The 20979-nt window shown below is 40.2% G+C and overlaps 1 protein-coding gene across 2 annotated transcripts in view; it reads left to right on the plus strand.

Annotated features, from left to right (window-relative positions):
• The window catches only part of STK32B (serine/threonine kinase 32B), a 537210-nt gene that overhangs the window by 152128 nt on the left and 364103 nt on the right, over window positions 1-20979 (plus strand). For both annotated transcript variants that reach the window (XM_029591132.1, XM_029591141.1), the window contains exon 3: window positions 542-715. In XM_029591132.1, coding sequence (XP_029446992.1) covers window positions 542-715 — 174 coding nt within the window. The remainder of the gene's footprint in view (window positions 1-541; window positions 716-20979) is intronic.

A 20979-nucleotide genomic window follows, 5' to 3' on the forward strand; every position in this document is an offset into this window, starting at 1 on the left:
TTTTCCTCTCCAAGAGAGAGTGCGTTGGCTCTCCCTCTCCTAGTTTAAAGTAGTTCCAGGAGGGACTCTGAGAACAGTGCCTAGGAGGGTGACTATTCCCAGGTCTCAGGGAGAGGATACTTGTCCTTGCTACAGTGTTCACCAACAAGGTATGCGAGAGCTTATCATAAGTGGGAGGAGCTTCTAGTTCCATTTGTGCTTCTAAAAGAGGAAGGAAGAACCAGAAGAGAGCTTAGTTTCCCTACTAATTTACTCAAGTGCTATGAAATAATTGACTTATCTTCAGTAAAAGTATATTTTATTGTGGAACACAGCACACTGTGTGGAAAGCCTTGTTTGGGTCTTACAGCTTTTGTTGCCCCCCCCCCACACACACACTGGAGAATCCTGATCTGGAGTTGCAGCCAGTTTTTACGTACGCTGCAGAGTCTGAAAGTGGCCCCTTACTTGTTTTAGGGAGTGCCCTGAGAAAGGGGAGGGGTTACATATATCACAAGACATGTATGGAAAAGTAATAATTTTGTCTTAATGTGTTTTCCAGGTATTCTTTCCAAGATGAAGAAGACATGTTCATGGTGGTAGACCTGCTGCTTGGAGGGGATTTACGCTACCACTTACAGCAGAATGTACATTTTAATGAAGAAGCTGTTAAATTATACATCTGTGAACTAGCACTTGCTTTAAATTATTTACAGAGATATCACATAATTCACAGGTAGGTTATTAACTGTCACAATTGAAAAAATGCAAATTTCAACTTACTTGTGTAGACATAGGTATGACAGGTTGCCAAAATCCTTTTCTCTTTATATTGCTTTGCATTATGACTTTTACTACTTTTACTCATATTTTATGACTTGTAATTTCCACATATCTGCTCTATACTTCAGTATAGGGACAGTATTGTAAATACTAATGTTCACTTACCCACTCACACGGTAAAACAATAAAGCATTATTAATATTTTGCCAAAAGTCTTCCCTTATTTTACATACTATTAAGGTTCCTTTGTATGTGTCCCAAGCAAGCTTGAATTCTGTCACTCTTTTGGCTTCTATCATCTCTGCTGGAAGTCTGTTCTAGATGTCCACCAAACTCTCATTGAAAAAAAAAATCTTCATCCCCTCAAATGTATACAAGAATCTTTTATCCTTCAGTTTCTTTTTCTATGGAAAATTCTGTCTTCTGGTACTTTATTGAAACCTGCTAGAAATATAAATGTTTGTATCATAACTTCCCCTTCGGTTCTTTCTTCTAGAGAATATATCTTTGGCTGATTTAAGGCCTGATTTTCAAAAGCATTTGCATGCTTAAAACTGGGTTTTACACATGTAAATGCACATCGCCTGTGTGTATTTATGCCATTGAATTGTCAATAGGTTTTACCCATGTTAAGTGCACTTAACACAAGTAGATGTCTCTTGAAAATTGCTGTGGTAGTATGTTACGTTTTCATGCATAACTCATTTGAAAATTTACCTCTAAGTCTTTCTACATATGACTTATAATGCAGGTCATGTACTATTTTGAATTGCCTCTGCCTTATCAATGTCCTTTTGTATATATGGTCTTCAAAACTACAAATAATAGTCAAGGTGGAGTCTCATCAATCATCTGTACATAGATCATATTACTTCCTTCTAGTGATTGCTCATTATGCTTCCTACTATTTAGATTTTTATATTCTGCTTTTTGGTACTTCAAAGTGTACATCAAAGCAGATTACATTCATATACTATAGGTATTTCCCTATTTCCACAGGGTTTATAATCTAATTTTGTACCTGAAGCAACAGAGGGTAAAGTGACTTGCCCACGGTCACAAGGAGCAACAGTGGGATGTGAATCCTGTTTCCTGAGTCATAGCCCACTGGTCTAACCACTAGGCTACAGCTTTGTCACACTGACCAGCTAGACGTCAGCAGGCTTTTCAGGGAAAGGTGACAGAACACTAGGGCTGTGTATTCATTTTAAATGAAATGGAAAATTTTTAATAAAATTTCCCCCATTTCATTTCATTTTGTTTTTAAAATTAAATGAAAGAAAAATGAACAAAATGCAATTCTTTTCCTTTGCTTAATTTTAAAAAAAGACAAGGCAACCCTTCCAGACCCTCCCTGATCCTCCCCAGGGGCCCCAGGAACCTCTTATCCCATTAAATAGTCTTAAGTACTCAGAGGACAGGAGTCCTATCCCACTGGTGTAGCTATTATAAATGGCTGCAGCAGACCAAAGCCAGTGGCACTTTTACCTTCTTCGATACAAGAAAATGGGCCTGGCCCTGGCCGACACCATTTTGTACAGCAGAAATTAACAATAATACTAGCCTTGGTCTTCAAGTGCTATTTGCAATAGCAGCACGAGCGCCGCAGGAGCGACTGGGAATCGCTTCTGTCCCATGAAGACTAAAGAATAATAAACGGGGTAAGAGGGTCCAGGAGGGATGCCTCGAAGAATCAGGCAAGAACCCTGTGGGGTGGGGATTCACAGCAGGGGCTCAACATTTTATATTTTGGGGTTTTTTAAATTTTAAATAAACAAGAGGAAACAAAGCAAAGAAATGACCGTCCACACCCCGAAAAAGCACAAGTTGGTTAAAAAGTAGTTTTAGCCCAGCAAAGCAAAAAAAAAACCCAGCAGATTACTTTCTATGAAAACAAAGCAGCTCTCAGCAAAATTATTGAAATCAGTTTTGAGTGCAGACACCTAGACAGTTTGAATCATTCAATAAGCCTACCCTTATAATTATTTGATAGCATTATTCAACTAATTCTTCTATATGGAGTCTATACAGAATGGGATAGAATCTCGATATAAACCTTGCATCTCCAACTCTGTAACACACTGCACATCCACAGTAATTCCCCCAGTAACAGGTGCAGAAGAGAACCATGGCATTTCCCCTTATAAGTCATCAAACAAAAAATATATTCATATTTTAGAGTTATCTCCACTGCTAGTAATATAAACATCTGTAGAAAGGAACTCAGAATCTATATAGCAAATCTGCCATACCAAAACAGCACAAACTCCTAGAACGCAAACAGCAGTAACCCTACCTATGAAAATTGAAAACACAGTACTACAAATATTCCTTCAGGCCCTAAAACATCAATACTTTTCCTTTTGGAAAAACAGACCAAACTAGAATACTACAGAATGCTTCACAGAAATTAAATAGGACCACACTTCGATCAAAGACACAAAACTCAGACCAATCCTCACCTAATGTAGAATAAGGGCACAAATTAGAAACACATGCAGTCAAAAACTGAAATGGAAACTCTGAAAAGCCAAACTCTGCAAACAGTGGAGCACTGGAGAAAAAGAAACAGAAATGCATTTTCACCTATCTGAGCAAAAGAAAAAGAAATATACATCCCTAAAGTTGACATATTCCAATGACTAAAAACTGAAAATAAGGACGTTAACTTGAAAACTCAATATGACCCATGATCAACAAGGATGACATCACCTGTGAGTGTTAAAGACATGCTACCAAAAAGGTATAAGAGATGAAACAAGACAGGGAAAGTTCAGAAGAGCCAACATCATTACTATCATGAAGTAATCATGAGTGCAGAATGATCACTTGATCTCTCTGCCCATCTCATCTATAAGAAACAGTTTGGCTAATTGCCAGTAAATCCTAATGTATTGTTTGCAAGCATAATAAGTAGCAGAACCTTGCTTTATGTTTACATGTCCTATCTTTAAAGATTCCTAGTGAATGAAATTATCTATATTTCTGTAAAATCATTTATTTTATTTATTTATTTTATTTATTTGTTAGTTTTTATATACCGCCGATCATCCGAGATATCACGCCGGTGTACAGAGAACAAAACAACATACGCCATAGCGTTATACATAAAACAATATGGTAACAATTGAAAACCAATACATAAAACAGCTAATGCAGTAACAGTGATTAACTTAAATACATAATAGAAACAAGGTATAGCTATTACAAAACAACTTAATAAATTAACGAGGTGTAACTTAGGGCAAAGCTTAAAGGAGATAAAAATAACTTAAATTGACAGGGAAAGCTGAGGGGGGTTGGGCAGGAGGAAAGAAAGATTGAGAATAAGGGTGCAAGGCTATGATGGAAGTTGCATCTAAGAATAGGCATAAGAGTGGGGTAATAAGGCATCAAGGGAGCCGAGTAGTGATTATATAGAGGGAAAGCGATTACATACAGGAAATTCTAGAGTTACATGGAGTATAAAAGAGGAGGGTGAGAGAGGCGACACATAAAAGATAATGTTTATTGTGAATGGGGATGGGTAGGATTAGGCTATAATGGAGCATGTAGAGATCATGTGTAGGCTTGAGTGAATAGCCATGTCTTGAGCTTTTGTTTGAATATCTTGGGAGACAGTTCAAGACGTAAATCAGTAGGCATGGAGTTCCATAACATAGGGCCAGCTAGGGACAGGGCACGGGCTTTAGTAGATGCATATTTAAATATTTTTGGTGAAGGGGTTTGCAGGGTGGCTATGTATGGATTTCTAGTTGGTCTGTTAGATTTTTGAAATTGTAAGGAGTTAGAGAGCCAATTCATTTCTGGATTGTGGAGAACTTTGTGAATGAGTGATAATGCCTATGTGGGAGTGAATGGGGAGCCAGTGTAATCCCTTAAGGATGGGGGTGATGTGCTATATAGGGATGTGAATCGTTTTTTGACGATTTAAAATATCGTCCGATATATTTTAAATCGTCAAAAAATCGTTAGGGCCACGATACAATACCAATTCCCCAGATTTATCGTTAAAAAATTGTAAATCGGGGGAAGGGGGAGGGCAGGAAAACCGGCACACTAAAACCCCCTAAAACCCACCCCCGACCCTTTAAATTAAATCCCCCACCCTCCCGAACCCCCCCCCCCAATGCTTTAAATTACCTGGGGATCCGGCGGTCCGGAACCCCCGCTGAACGACCTCCTGCAGTCGATCTGCCGGCGCCATTTTCCGTACGAAAACGATTTGCGGCAAGAAATCGCTCCCGGAACCCCGCTGGACTCCCAGGAAAATTTTGGCCAGCTTGGGGGGGCATCCTGACCCCCACAAGACTTGCCAAAAGTCCAGCGGGGTCCGGAACGACCTCCTGCGTCGAATCGTTTTTGTCTATGGCCGCCGCCATTTTGCGGTGGCCATTTTGAAAAATGGCACCGGCTGAAGACAACACGATTCTATTGAGGGGGCCGTTCCGGACCGCTGCCGTTCTGGACCACCGCCGGATCCCCAGGTAATTTAAAGCATTGGGGGGGGGGGGTTCGGGAGGGGGGGGATTTAATTTAAAGGGTCGGGGTGGGTTTTAGGGGGGTTTAGTGTGCCGGCTCACGATTTTAACGATTTTTCACGATAGTTTACACACCCAAACGGCAACAATACGATTCCCTCCCCCTCCCAGCCGAAATCGATCGTTAAGACGATCGAGGACACGATTCACATCTCTAGTGCTATATGCTATATGCTATAATATAATTAGTGCTGTAATTTGTGGTATTTGTAGTCCTTATAATAAAATATTTATTTAGATGATTTTCTGATCTCCAAGAATTATTTGGTTTCATTTGCAAGTCTGACTATATGTTTTGGCATTATCACCCAGATCTAATTACACTCAAAAACACTGGTAGCAATTATTGGTTCTGAACGTGGGTAGGACAGCACTGTTTACAGAAAGCAATATTTATCTCCCACTTGACCTCTCCCCCTCCCCCGGGGTGTTAGCATTAGAAATTTTCACTATTTCATAGTAACAGTTTTGGTTTATTTTCTTTTGGATTGGGTTTTGTGGGAGGGTGGTTAGCTAATTGTAAAACTTCTCAGACTCAAGAGGCATTCTTCGAACCTGTGAGAACTACAATAAGGCAGAACGTGTTATAATTTTTTTTTATTTGCACTTTTTTTATATTTCATAACATTACATGAAATGTAATACAGCAAGAAAAACATCTTTATCAACATAGCAAAATTTTTAGGACTATTAAAGCAATATTAAGGCATATGCCCACATTATCAGAGAAGACTAAAAGGAAAAACAAGAAAATAAAAAAAGTGATTTAATCTACCAGGAAATCCTATACCCATACCTTCAACTAGGTTAAACTTGTCCACTAAAAACCTCTTAAGATCTATAGGATCCAAAAAATAAACTTGTTACCTTGAAGGCAAATGACATACTTACAGGGATATTTTAAATAAAAAGGTGCTCCTAGGTCTAACACCCGAATTTTCAATTGCAGAAATTGCTTCTTTCTTTTTTTTTTTTTTTCATTATTTATTTATAATTATTTTACATAATATACAAATAGAACATTTGTATAGGCAATACAGAGATATTATAGAAAATATTATTTAAGGCCGGAAAAACCTTAATATACAACAAAAAAAAGATAAACATTTCTCGTTCTCTAGTTACATAGGAAACAGGGAGAGAGTAGAGACATAAATTTATAAGGAGTATATACTATAAGCATATTACTAAGTTAGATGTTTTAACCACAGATATATATATCTATACCCGTTGTCCTTCATCAGGAAGCCTCCTCTCAGAAATAAAGGCCCTCAACTGTTCTGGTACAAAAAAAACATACGTATTCCTGGCAAGTTGAATTATACATTTACAGGGGTAACGTAGCTTAAAACTACCCCCTAATGCTAAAATCTCAGGTCTCATAACTAGAAAATCTTTCCTACGCTGCTGCGTAGATTTGGCTAGGTCAGGGTACACTCGGATTTGACACCCTAGAAAGGAAACATTTATATTTTTAAAGTAACTCTTCATTATCAGAGATACCGCCATTTCATCAAAAAAGGTTACAAAAAGAACCGCACAATCCATTATTTCAATACTAGAATTTTCTAAGTATTCTGTCAGATTCTGAAAATCAGATTGCAGAGGAACTGTTAATGGTGTGCTGGTTTTTTTTGGTAAAAAGAAAAGCTTTTTAACTGGTGGTATCATTTCATTTGGAATTTTTAATGCCTCAGTTGCATATCTCTTAAATGACAATAGAGGAATTTCCCCTGCAATAACCGGGAAATTTAACATTCTAAGATTTAAATGTCTCATATAATTTTCTATGGATTCAATTCTTCTTAACGATGATATTTTTTCTGAGACCATTACAACATTTGCATTCTGTAGGCTTTTGATATCCTCCTGTATTTTTAAAATAGAGTTATCTTGCTCAGTAAATTTAGATTTTGTGTCTGATTTGAGGACACTGACCTTAGCCACTATCTCATCTAGTTTTTGGGTCTGAATATCTAATTTAAAGGACATTCCTGCTACTAATTCCCAGATGTTCTCTAGGGTTATCACCGCCGGTTTGTTTAATTGCTGGGGAGGGTTCCTTACCCCAAGTCCAACGCTATCGTCGGGTTCAGTCGATGTTATAGGGAACAGCATTCCCCTTTCTTGAGGGTCCTGGGTAACTCCCTCCACTCCACTCGCTTGGCTAACGTCTGGGCCACCCAGCGAGCTCTGTCTGATACCGTCCTCAGATTGCAGCTCATCTCCTCGGTCAGCCATTCGGGGCAAAGTTCTTGGTGGCGTTCTACATTCGGGAGGGCTCAGTGAAAGTTCCCCGGGTGAGTAAGACTCTCCTTTCGCCTGCTCACCAATGGGGACTGAAGCCTTTATTTGCTGTGATTGTAGGGGTTCTGAGCCCTTCTCTGGTCCCGGGCAAAGGCTTCCAAAATCCAGCACAGCCGCACCGATTCTGGGACAGAGTGTTTCTCCGGTTTCCAGGTAGCTCTCTCCTCTCTCTCAGTCGCAACAAAAGTCTCTCCTGCGCCGGTTTTATGGGCGCCTGGGTTCCTTCCGCTTACGTCAGGAGTCGGGGGGCGGGGTTCTGAGCCCTTCTCTGGTCCCGGGCAAAGGCTTCCAAAATCCAGCACAGCCGCACCGATTCTGGGACAGAGTGTTTCTCCGGTTTCCAGGTAGCCCTCTCCTCTCTCTCAGTCGCCTTGCTTCTTTCTTGACTGAGTTTTCCTATAAATATCTGGAAAAATCTGAATCTTTTGATGGAAAAACATATCTTTGTCTGTATCTAATACAAAGGTAACAACAAATGTAGCTCTTGTATTGATATCATCTGATTCAAGAAATGTTGAAATATTAAGAGTTACTATTGGTGTCAGAACATCGAGAGACCCTTCAGCCATAATTGCCCCCCTATTTTTAACAGGCAAATAATAAGAATTAGATATTAAAAGTATCCTGTCATTTGAGAATTGAAGAACCTCATTTACATATTTTTTAAATAATTCAACCCCAGAATGGAGATGAGTTATAGGAAAATTCAACAAACAATTTTTTGAACGCAAATGGTTCTCCAAGATGTCACACTTCTGATGGATAATTAAATTATCTTTAATGCCTGTGATTGAGGTTGATTGTAAATTGGATATAGTTGCAGACTGTAACTTAACTTCTGATTCTAATTTAGAAGATCTTCTTTCCAAATCTGAGAACTTCAGCGATGCCTTTTCAGTATAAAGACTAAGTTGATTTACTGAACTTGCTAAGGAATTATCAATCCTGGAACTCACTCTCCAGATATCTCTTAGAGAGATTTCTGCTGGGTCCTCATAAAAGCTAAAAGCTGGCCCATCATTTGACAAATTTAGAAGAACTGGCTCAGGAATAGGCAGAGTAGTTGTAGACAAAAATGGTATAGATTCAGTAGGTAAATTGTCCAAATTTTCAAAAATCTCAGTCATTAATTTACTGGAATTAGGCCTAGGCCCCAAGTCCCCTTGAGCCTTCAAAGTGGTCATATCTTGAGAGCAATGAGAGGTATTCAAAGAAATATTAGAGTCATTCGACAGCATACCTTGTGAAGCTTGAGGTTTGGGAGGAGGAGAACAAGCTTCTCGGGATAAAGATTTCCCTGCTAATTCCATACTCGAATCTCGCAATGGTGAATTAGCTTGAATTCATATAGATCCATGGGCCCGAGGATTGAGGTAGGGGTAGAGGCTACCATCAAAGTTTTCTCTTTCCTTTTCTTCCTCTTAACAGAACTAGAAGAAAAAAAAAACAGCATAAGGGGTGTGCCCCTTTGGTGCATGGCTTAAGTGCACTAGCAGCAGCATGCCACAGCATGCCACGATTTGAAGTCCTTGGGTCCTTCGAGTTGGGCAAGGTGTCCAACTAGATACCTGCAGCAAAGGTCTTAGAAGCCTCCAGGTCTCGGTAGAGAAGCAGGAATGTCCCCTCTAAAACTGCAGCATGCCACAATTTGAAGTCCTCGGGTCCTTCGAGTCTGGCAAGGTGTCTTAGAAGCCTCCAAGTCCCTATAGAGGAGCAGGAAAGTCCATGATTTTAATTTGTTTTTGAATACACATTTTGGCTGCTAAAGATCCACATTCAGAGTTAAAATGCAGACGATCATTTAATACATATGTTCTAAGTATGTTGTAGAAGTACAAATGTTCTCAATTCAATAACTGCCGAGGTTCTCAGTATTCTATAAGATTTTCAGATTCAGTGCGGTTTTCAGTTCTCAATGTTTTCATATCCTTCCCTAATAAAATACTATTTCATAGGGAGTGTGCTCTGTACCACAAAAAGCATGCCCTTAGGCATAGCTCAGCAACTAAGAGGTCCATATTCAAAAAATAGCCAGCTAGGGAAGTTAGCTGCACATACATATTCGGCTAATTTAGCCAGGATATTCAGTAGCAAGGCTGCACTGCTGAATATACCCAGAAACTTATAATTAGCCAGATAATTTTATCCAACTAACTTTTAGACCTGCTCAGTAGCAGATTTAACTTATCTGACTAATAGGGAGATTAATCAAGCTGCGAAACAGATATAATGCAGGTTAAACAGCGTATATCATGCGAGAAACACTATATATCATACAATATAGCCCTATTATGATGATATCACATGATATTCCCAATATTGTGCATATTTTGGCCAGATTCCCACCTCTATGACAATGAGCTGCTTTGCAATGCATTTGCATACATACCTTTTGCAAATCCATGCAAAGCAGCTCATACATATCTAATCCTATATAAATATAATAATACAGCTGACTTAGAATTTTGTCAGCCATGTTATTTTATCTACAACTTTTGGACAATAGTTAATCTACCATGGGAGCACCAAGACTCTAACATGGGTCGTCCCCCCCCCCCCCCCAACCTGCTCACCCTAGGGCTTCCAATTGAGGTGGCCCCACCCAAAAAACCCCAAATAAAATGAAAACTATCCATGCGATGCTGTTGTCCCCCGGCCACCCAGATCTTTAGTGCTCGAATAACCACCTCCCAAATAGTCACCCTCTCCCTGCCGCTCCCCTGTGCTGAAAGGAATAGGAGGGGTGGGTGAAGTTGGAGTGGACAGAGAAAGCAGTCAAAGTGTTTTATCCTTCAAAGATTTTTTAAATCAAACAAAGATGATTTTATTATAATTCCTAGATGGAGTGACATCTCTTTAGAAGAATTTCATCTTTATATAAAAGATTTTGTGGACCTGTAAATGTGACTATCCAACCCCGGCTACAAAGACTTAGATTTGTTTCTGAATTCTGCAACTGCTGGTGTCCCACAGCTGGCAGAGTGAGCATTAGTTTCAATTCACAGGAGCCTTGATGACTGGAGCTACTGCTGATGAGTTTGAACTTGTGTTAATTCAACCTTTTCTTGTGTCTGTCACGTGTCTAAAATATGCACATGTGACTTTCTGTGTAATTAACAGCATGACAAACTGCTACGGTTGAGGGCATTTTCCTCATATGTAGCCCCTGTCTCAGTCAGTTCTTTGGCACAGGGGCATATGGAGATAGTCATGGACCATGCAAGGCCCCCTGACCTCTCGGAGTTCATCATATATGATATGCACATTATAAAATACCATGGTAAAACTTTGCATGGCTACATACAAATATATATGCTGCCACCTGCAATTGTTTGAAAGTTAACCTCATAGATTAGAAAATGGCAAAAGGTGAATGGGAAGGATTGTATGACATAAGCAGTATTGAAGGAAGGAGAGAATAAAGAAAGCATTCATGAAATAATGGAGTGAGAAAAAGGTAAGGAAGCATTAAATCTCATATAGGAAAAACAGGAAAAGCTTGAAGGGGAGAGACTGTTAAAAATATCCAGCAAGTTAAGAAAAAGCAACAGACCTTATGATAGAGTAAGAGTAAAGGGAGGATTAGATCAAGAAAAAAAGCTGGCAAAACAATAGGTACAGAAATGACTTTCATTAATTGATGAAAACTACATCCAAATTTTGGTGATTCACTTGGAGGAAGTCATTGGGAGTAGAAATGGAGGGTTAAGTTGAAAATGACTACTGAGTGTTTGTGGATGCCAGACTGTGTGAAAAGTTTTGTGACGAGCTTAAAGAATAACTTTTTTTCAGGCAAAGATCTCATTTTACAACTAGCATAAGAACATAGGAAGTTTTCATACTAGGTCAAAGTGAGGGTTCATCAAGCCCATTATCCTGTTTCTAACAGTGGCCAATCCAGGATACAAATACTTGGCAAGTCTCCAAAGATTAAATAAATCCCATGCTACTAATGCTGGTAATAAGCAGTGGCTATTTTCTAAATCAACTTGATTAATAGCAGTTTATGGACTTCTCCTCCAGGAACTTGTCCAAACCTTTTTTAAACCTAGTTATGCTATCTGCCTTTACCATATCCTCTGGCAATGAACTCCAGAGCTTAATTGTGTGTTGAGTGAAAAATAATTTTCTCCTATTTATTTTTTTATTTATTTATTTAAACACTTTTATATACCGACCTTCATGAAAAGATTTCATATCAGATCGGTTTACATGTAAACCATGTAAACATGTATTTGTTTTAAATGTTCTATTTGCTAACTTCACGGAATGCCCCTAGTCCTTGTATTATCTTAAAGAGTAAATATCTGATTCACATTTCCCTTTCCTAATCCTCTCATAATTTTATAGACCTCTGTCATATCCCCCCCCAGCCATCTCATCACTTCTTGTAGGGGAGCTGTTCCATCCCCTTTATCATTTTGGTCATCCTTCTCTGTACCTTTTCTAGTACAACTTTACCTTTTTGGAGATGCAGTGACCAGAATTGTTGCACTGGAGGTGTGGACCCTTGGCCTGGTGCAGAATTGGTACGGCCCTCTGATCGGACTCAGAGAGCGCCTGCCACCAGGAGGCGGATCACACAAGGAGACAGGGCTAGCTGGAGCTTCGCCAATAACAGTCCGGGGTTTCCGCAGGTCGAGCCCTTGGGTACCTGGACCGCCTGAACTTAGGTGGGCCTCAGAGGGTCTCCCGGAGAGGTAGCAGAGAGGTGTGCCCACCACGAGTAAGGGTGCGTAGCTGATGCAGAGAGGATTGACAAGAACTGAACTGGAGACTCCGGAGACCTCAGGGAAGTAGCAGTTTAGGAAGGCTCTCCGGGCGGAACAGGAAGCGCCTATGGGTCTGGTCGGATGAAGGCCATGGACAGAGTCCAAGCAGGTCGGTCTGGTGGTCACAGAAGGCAAGAAGAGAGTGTCCAAGTGAAGCGTAAGGGTCAAAGCTAGGGTATCTATCCAGAAGTAGTCAGCCAAAGCAAGGGTCAGTTCCAAGATCAGTCCAAGCATAGTCAAGACAAGTGAGGGTCAGTTCCAGGTGGCAGTCAACATGGTCAGGCAGGCAGAGATCAGTTCCAGGCAGCGGTCAATGTGGTCAGTAAGCAGGCAAAGGTCGGGACCAGGCAATGGTCAGTAGTAGTCAGGCAAGTCAGGCAAGTCAGTACCGAGAATCAGTCCGAAGAGTACTACCAGGGAACATGGAGCAGGAACAAGACAGACGCTAGAAGACACGAAGGACCACGGAACACAGGAACATGGAGACGCTGGAAAACAGGAACACTGGAACAAGCAGGATCAGGCACAGGAACAAGGAACAGGCAAACTAGTACACTGAGGTGTCAACCAGATTGTCAAGGCGAGGCTCTGGGGGAAAAGCCTCACCTTATATACCAGGGTTATGTGATGTCATCTCCTGGTGGTGTGAACGGGTTCCTGCGCTGGGCCCTTTAAAGGGAACTGCGGTCTGTGCACGTGCGTGCGCCTGGGTCGGGGCCGATGCCATGGAGGACTCCGAGCCCCTGCGTGAGGAGTTCTGAGAGCTGGAAGGCCCCGACGGGCCTGGGGATGCCTGGGAACGCCGTGGGCGATGGGAACTGGCCGCTGAAGCTAGAGATGGGGAGCCGGAGCTGGTGGATGGGAGCGCGAGGTGAGTAGGCCCGGTCGCGGCACCAATGCGGCCGGGACGTGCAACAAGAATTGCACACAGTACTCAGGGCAACAAAACAGGATTAGCAGCCGATGTCCAAAAATTGGATTTCTTTATTGCAAGGTAACACGAGTGTGTGAAAAGTGCCCAACTCTGGCCGAGTTTCGCCCTCTTACAGTGGGGCTACATCAGTGGCTACAACATACAAATAACACACATTGATAAATAATAAAAATCATAAAAACATAACTACTAGACTAAATTTCAAATGTTATTTGCACAGTCGTAGTTTAACCATATCAATCATTTTTGTTACATATTCCCATACAGCTTATGTTCATCAATACATTTTTTCATTTTTTTCATTTTTGTTTGAATTGGTTCTTTTATTATTGCTTGGACTTATAACTTTCCTAGTGGTCTCTACACTATGCACAATCAAACATTAATCATATTTTTACCTCTGTTTATGGTTACAATAGAACACCAGTTAAAAATCAAATATCACTCGCACATTTCAAATTATTGTTTTCTCAAAACATATAGCCGAGTCATATGTTTTAACTTTGTTCAAACAATGTTTTTTCCAAAAGATACCAGTACATTCACTACCTTTGTGTTGATGAATACATGAAAAAACAGTGATATCGCTGTCAATAAGTTTTTTCAAGTCAAGCCAATCCAATAGTGAGTACACATCGTATTTTTTGAGTATTAAATGGTATACATTTTTTAATTAGAGTGACATTTTTGAGTTTTAATACATGTTTCAAATTTATTATTAGTTTTTATTATTATTTATTATTTCTTAAATTTCTTAACATGCCAGCTCATTTAGTCTTACTTTTTATATTACAGACTACCTAATGCATAGTCTTTTTTAAGATTTGGTTTCTTTCATCCAATACACGAATTGAGTTGAGGTAAAGGTTATATTTTTGCTGTTTTGATTACATGCAATTTGTCATATTCTGTATGTTACACCACATTTTTATGTTACCATTTTATTCGTTTTTATCAATTATGTTTTTATGATTTTTATTATTTATCAATGTGTGTTATTTGTATGTTGTAGCACCTGATGTAGCCCCACTGTAAGAGGGCGAAACTCGGCCAGAGTTGGGCACTTTTCACACACTCGTGTTACCTTGCAATAAAGAAATCCAATTTTTGGACATCGGCTGCTAATCCTGTTTTGTTGCCCTCATGGCTTTGTTAGACAGCCTTCCTTGCTGTTTCTTCAGTCCTACACAGTACTCAGGTGCAGTCTCGTCATGGAGCAATACAGAGGCATTATGACATTCTTTATTTTATTCACCATTCCCTTCCTAATAATTACTCACATTCTGTTTGCTTTATTGACTGCTGCAAGACACTGAGCCAACAATTTTAATATACAGCATTGTTCACTATGATGCTTAATCTTTGACCACATTAAATTTCATCTGCTCTTTGGATGCCCAGTCTTCTTGTCTCGCAAGGTCCTCCTGCATCACAATCTGCTTGTGATTTATTAATTCTGAATAATTTTGTGTCATCTGCAAATGTGATCACCTCACTCATCGTTCCCCTTTCCAGATCATTTATAAATACGTTAAAGACCACCAGTCCAAGTACAGATTCCTGAGGCATTCCACTGTTTACCTTTCTTCATGTTTAACAAAAGTAGAACATGTCCTGATGTTCCTTCCATTTGAACCAAACATATTGTTTTTTTGAAAATCATATGCTTAGTTTTCAAAAGACACTATCCACTTATCTTAGGAATAAAATATTAAAACTGCTTTAATATTCATAGCAATAAGAAACCGCTAATATGATTTCAGCAACAACTTACTTCATGAGTATTGACATGCTGGCATGAAAAACTCTAAGAAATAGGCAGTGTTTATGTTCAGCTTCTATTGAAGAGAGCTAACCATTCCTTTATAAAAATGTATGCTAAATTCAAATTGACTCTGTGACTGTGATTAACAAACCTGTAGCAGTGTGAATCAGCAGCAGTGTGAGCAGGTGGATTTGAAAGTAGAAGAATTCTAATACCCCGACTTTGAGGCAGGGATTACATTTAAATCAGTATTTAGAGATATGTGAATGGTTTTCATTACCATAAGTCTCATGGTTATATTTCAAAGACTGAAAAGAAAATAAATATATCTTGCAATAGTAGAAGTCAAACTTAAAGAAAAACTGCAATATAGGCCAAACTACTTCAAAGAAAATAAAGCCTCATAAATTATCTTGCAACTTAAATTATAGGCAGATTTCATATGGGAAATACATGCTAATTTATCTTTTGAAAAGCATGACTAAATGATCTGATAGCAATATATCCACAAGCCTCCAAGATGAGATGCGCTGGTAGCAGATTGACAGATAGAAGATGATGAGCTGGAGAGAGGGACAAAAGAGGAAGGGAGAGGAAGATGAAAGGAAAAAAGAATAAGAGAGAAGGGAGCGGAAGGTCTAGATATGGTCTAAAGGAAGGCGGTTTCCTTCTCATCTCAAATTTCTAAAGATGTGAAAGAGGTGTCAGAGGTAGTAAGCAGAGCAGGCACACCCTATCCAGAGGCAGGATCAGCAAGATTGTTTGCAGTGTAGAGGGGAATGACTTTTCTCTTGACCTGGTCCTTGAGTACTATTTATCACTTCTAGGAGGGGATCCAATAAGAAGACCACGCCAGCACAGGACACATTGTGGAAGAAGAAAGCCGTGACTTGTCAGTTGTTTCAATATATTGCTGACTGCCTCGATGAGGCAAGGGATTGCAAACGACTATTCAGCCAGAGGAGATATCAGTACTAACTAAGCTTATCAAAATCGAAGGAGGGAGCACCATGCTCCATTTAGCTTTGGGTCATAGACACAAAGTTGAAGACTCTTTTGGGATGGAAACAGGTTGGAGGGGAGGCACACAACAGAAATGCATGGGCTAGGAAATCAGACTTTGTAGTGCCTGCATGGTCTCCTCAGCTATTGTGCTTACTGAGGCTGCTCCTTCAATCCCCTTGCTATTCTGGAATGTCCTCCTCACTCCCTAATTTGTTTCTTCCTCTATCTTTCACTTACTTTTTCTCAGCCTTAGTTACTCTTTTTACCCTCTCATATTTCCTCTTTCTATTCTTTTAGTCTTTCTTCCCTTTTTTCACCATCTCTTTCTCATCTCCTTCTTCTCACTCCTGCTGCAGCCAAAGCATTTATTATTACTGGTATTTCACAACCATGGTACATATGTAATACATAGGGCAGCATTTACCATGAATGGTAAATCCTTTAACAACATGCGCTAAGAGATATTGCATTTTAGTACAGCCATCAGCCATCCTTAGAATGCCGATAAAAACAAAAGTAGGCAAACATTGGGACCCATTTACTGGATACTGTTGCATATTAATATTCACACTAACAGCAACAGTTTTATTCCCCATTAATGTGGATTTTTGCATTTCAATTTAAATGTCATTTAATATGCAAAATTATGCCAACCAGCTCATTTCATTTTAGTTTTAATAAAAAAAAAAAGCCCTTGCTAATCCTGCAGTTAATGAAAAACTTTAGCTACACCCATAGTGCTGCATCAATATCCCCCATATTTTCTTTTAAGAAAGTCTTTGCTTGATCAGGATCAAAGAAACTATGGACCATATCTTTACACTCGATTCTACGTTAAGGGGGCATTTTTTGAAATCCCCATGGTACTTGCAGGCCTACAAATACTACATGGGCTTGAGAAAGTTAATGTCTCATGGGGAGGTGACAAAAATGCTAGCTTACTGAACTCATAAGGCAGGGAGGTGTCCTGGCATCTGCAGCAAGCCCCTTTCCTGCCTGCTCCATGCAATACAACCCATAGTTGCCTCCCAGATTTTTTTTATTTATTTGATTTATATTCTGCTTTGTCAGGTACTTCATAGCAGATTTCATTCAGTTGCTGTAAGTATTTCTCAATTCCCCAGAGGGCTTATAATCTAAGGCCTAAATTCATCATTATGCTATAAATTTTGAATGAATAGCATCTGTGATAAAAAAAAACAGGGGGGGACATGTTTAGGGTAATTTTTGAGATCCTGCAACACATGCTATTTTAGCGCTTTGCATAGGTATTTTACCACAATGTGCATTAAATTTATCATACTTGCAATATTTCCACATTGTAAGCTTAGAAGGAGAGAGAGGGAGAAAGAAGAGACTCTTTATAAAGATTGTATATAAGTCAACTATTTATACCACTGAAGAGGGTCAACTAGTTACTCGAGGTGAAGGTTTGGTGGTGGTCTAGGGTTCGGGGGGCACTTTTACATGCACAATCAGAGGTGCAAACAGCCCAGTACACATCAGTGAAAATTTGATGTGATCTGGAGGGAGGAATGTACACAAAGATGAGATTTGTACAATGTTCTCTCGACCTGCCTTGATAGCATCAGTGCATTTTTTTTGCACTGGCCCCTTAATCAGCTTAAAAAAGATTTTGAGTATCAGATTGCTCTTCAGTTTCAAGAATCTCAATGTCTACAGTGGTCTTTAGCCACATTAATAATGTGGATGACAGCAAAGATCTTTGTCATCTGACACCTTATTGCTTGGAAATACAATTGCCTTGTGTAAAGAAAGCTGAACTTATACTTAATGTGCTCAAGTCTGTGGTAGTATGTCTCCTTTGTCATCTCCTTCTTTTTCATATATTCCCTATCCTGATGGTGTTTTTTGAAAGCATTCCTGTTGGAAGGGAAAGAGTGGGTGGAGGTGGGGGGCATAGGCTAGTCACTTACCTTTGGGGAGAGTCCCACTGGAAGAAGGACAGCAGCTTTTGTGACTAGCCAGGGGGTGGGGCTGGGCCCTACCACAAAAAAACCTGTCATGAACATACGCTTAAATACCAGCAGTGCTTAGTGGCTACACTGAACATGGTAATGGAAGCAATTAGGGACTGTGCAGGGAAAAACGTTCATTTTGCTTTTTTGTTTCATTTTTGTTTGGTTTTTTTCCCCACAAATTTAGTTTTGTTTAATGCTTATTTCATTTTCTGTAATTTACATATGCAAAATAAACATTTTAAAAATCCTTCAAAAAATGGATTTAAAAAAATTGAAACAGGGCCTTCTGAGGATCCCCCACTGCCCATCACTACCCATCCTCCAAAAAACCGCTAGGGCTAGGATTCTCCCCAGCCCCCACTTACCCAGTCCAGTGGAGAGCAAAGAAGAGGCCTAGTCCCAGGCCCAAAGTCTCAGCCCTTGTGAAGGCCTAGGCCCCAGGAATACACCAGGTCCTTGGCCTAGGCCCAATGCTGAAGCCTAGCTTGGAGGCTGGGTCCTGTTGCTGAGGCCTGCGTTAAGGTGAGGCACAGCTTGGAGATCAGGTCTCGATCCTGGGGCCTCGACCTAGGCCAGGGTCCAGACCCAGGTCTCACACCAGGGTCTGGGCAAAGGAAGGATCCCAATGCCAAGTCCTTTGCCTTGGACAGGCCAAGGCCCAGGTCCAGCACTAGATCCTGGCGTGGAAGCCGGGTATTTATGCGGGGCCTCAGCCTATAGACCAAGGCCAAAAAACTGGGGTTCAACCCAGAGGTGAGGTACCAATGCCGAGGCCTCAGGCTATGCTCAGGCCCAATGTTGGGGCTTGGCCCTGGAGGTCGAGTCCCAATGCTGGGACCTTTCTTTAGGCTAAGGCCTAGGACCAAAATCGGTACCTGGCATGGAGGCCAGGTCTTAACACGGGGGCCTTGTTCTAGGCCCAGGCCTGATGCCAAAGCTTTGCCCAGATGTAAATAACCAGTTCCTGGTGGTTAGAGCCGTGGGCTATGAACCAGGAGACCAGGGTTCAAGTTCCACTGTCCCTTGTGACCTTGGGCAAGTCACTTAACCCTCTATTGCCTTAGGTACAAACTTAGATTATAAGCATTCTGGGGATAGGAAAAAAACCTATTCAGTACCTGAATATAATCTGCTTTGATGTGCTGAAAAAAGTGCAAAAAGCAGAACATACAAAATCTAAATAAATACCTAGCATGTGCCCAGCATGTGCCTAGACCCAACTCTGGGGGCCTGCTCTGGAGGCTGGTTCTCAATGTGAGGTTCTCAGTCTAGGTCAAAGCCAAAGGCCATGCCTAACACTGGGGCCCAAACTGGAGCCCAGTTACTCTTGCCCGGGCCCAAGGCTCAATCCCATCACTAGGGCTTCTGCCCAGGCCTGGTGGCTGGAGACCATGTCTCCAGTCTTCTTAAAATGGAATCCTCTTCGTGAGGTTGTGCCAGAGTAATTTCACTCCAGCACCTTCCTCCTAAGTGGAGGGTACCAGTATGTGAGTATTCTATGCATTCCCAAGGGCACAACACATATACCTTTCACATAAATTTCCATAAAAGTTTTCTGCAGGCATAATAACAAGTTGAATTGAGGGTGAGGAAATGCGATGGGATAATTTTCAAAGCAGATTTGTGCACATTCAAATAGCCCACATAGTTGCAACATATGTGATTGCTTTTAAATGTGTATACTTTATGCAAGTTTTCAAAAAGAACTACCCAGGTAAAATTTGCATGACATCCATGCACTGAAAGTTCCTGTGTACTTTGCACCTGTTATTTTGGGCGGGCAGTTGAAATTGTAAAGTACATGTGCTATTTTTCTCTGCTAGCCTAGACAGTTCCAACAAATGTGAGTTAAAGATTGAATCTTAGAAATAAAAGTGATTTCTAATGAAGTTTTTAAGCAAGAAGACTGGGTCTGGAGCTTTTGCAGCAAATAATATCCTCCCTGACACTCACTGTCTACTGTAATGAAGGAAAGTCATTATTTCTGTAAACAGTTATTGTAATTTGTCTGTGTTCAAATGATATGAGAGACTGAATAATTGTTCCTGGTTTAACAAATGTAATATCATCCTGCCCTGTGCTCAAAGTAATTGAACTGACATCTGAATCTATTTTTCCTGTTACAATTTTCTTACAGAAAAAAAAAAAAAGACTTTTATTTTGGAAATCACAACCACATTCTGCTTGTGTTATTGGAAAAGAAGGCCCACTGGAAGTTTGTGTGCATGTTGTTAAACTTCGTCTGGGGCCTAAGAGATGTGTTCGGTCACCTATGAAGAAGAACCATGAGTAAAGTGTATATATATTTTTATGTGACCAATTTAGCAGGGAAGTTACACAAGAAAAAGCATATTTTACTTTTGAAAGGACAGTTTCAAACCCCAGTCTCCCATGGTCCGAGAAAAAAATGGAAATTAACAAATCCCTTTTTTTTCAAAGGCATTTTCTATGGTCTTTCTAAGTCCTGTGTAAGGTTGTCCTGATTCAGATTGTACTTTGCCCTAATGAGGATGACGTTGTGTGCCGTTGCTACTTTAATAGTTTCTGTTGGTAATGGTGGTAACAATAGTAGAGCTGATTGAAATGGATCAATTATGAAATTAATGACGTGAAGGAGCGAGACCTAGAGGAAAACCAGCTAGTAATGAGAGTGGAGAAAATGAGGAAAACAAGTTGTACTTGTTTTGATTGTTGGAAACCTTTCTACCTGCGTCCCGCGACCTCCTGTTGAATTGTGCACTTCGTGTGTGACTGGGTTTTCAACAGTCAGTCCAAGCAAGAAGAAATGATCACCAGCAAACTTGTGTGGCATGCAAATGATCCTCATCATCTGTGAAGGATAGTGGTAAAAAAATATTATACTGGTCATTGTCTTCATCTTTACTGGATAATATTTTAGGCTTATGGAAGT

This window comes from Rhinatrema bivittatum, chromosome 1 (genome assembly GCF_901001135.1).
Source record: "Rhinatrema bivittatum chromosome 1, aRhiBiv1.1, whole genome shotgun sequence".
Taxonomy (NCBI): Eukaryota; Metazoa; Chordata; class Amphibia; order Gymnophiona; family Rhinatrematidae; genus Rhinatrema; species Rhinatrema bivittatum.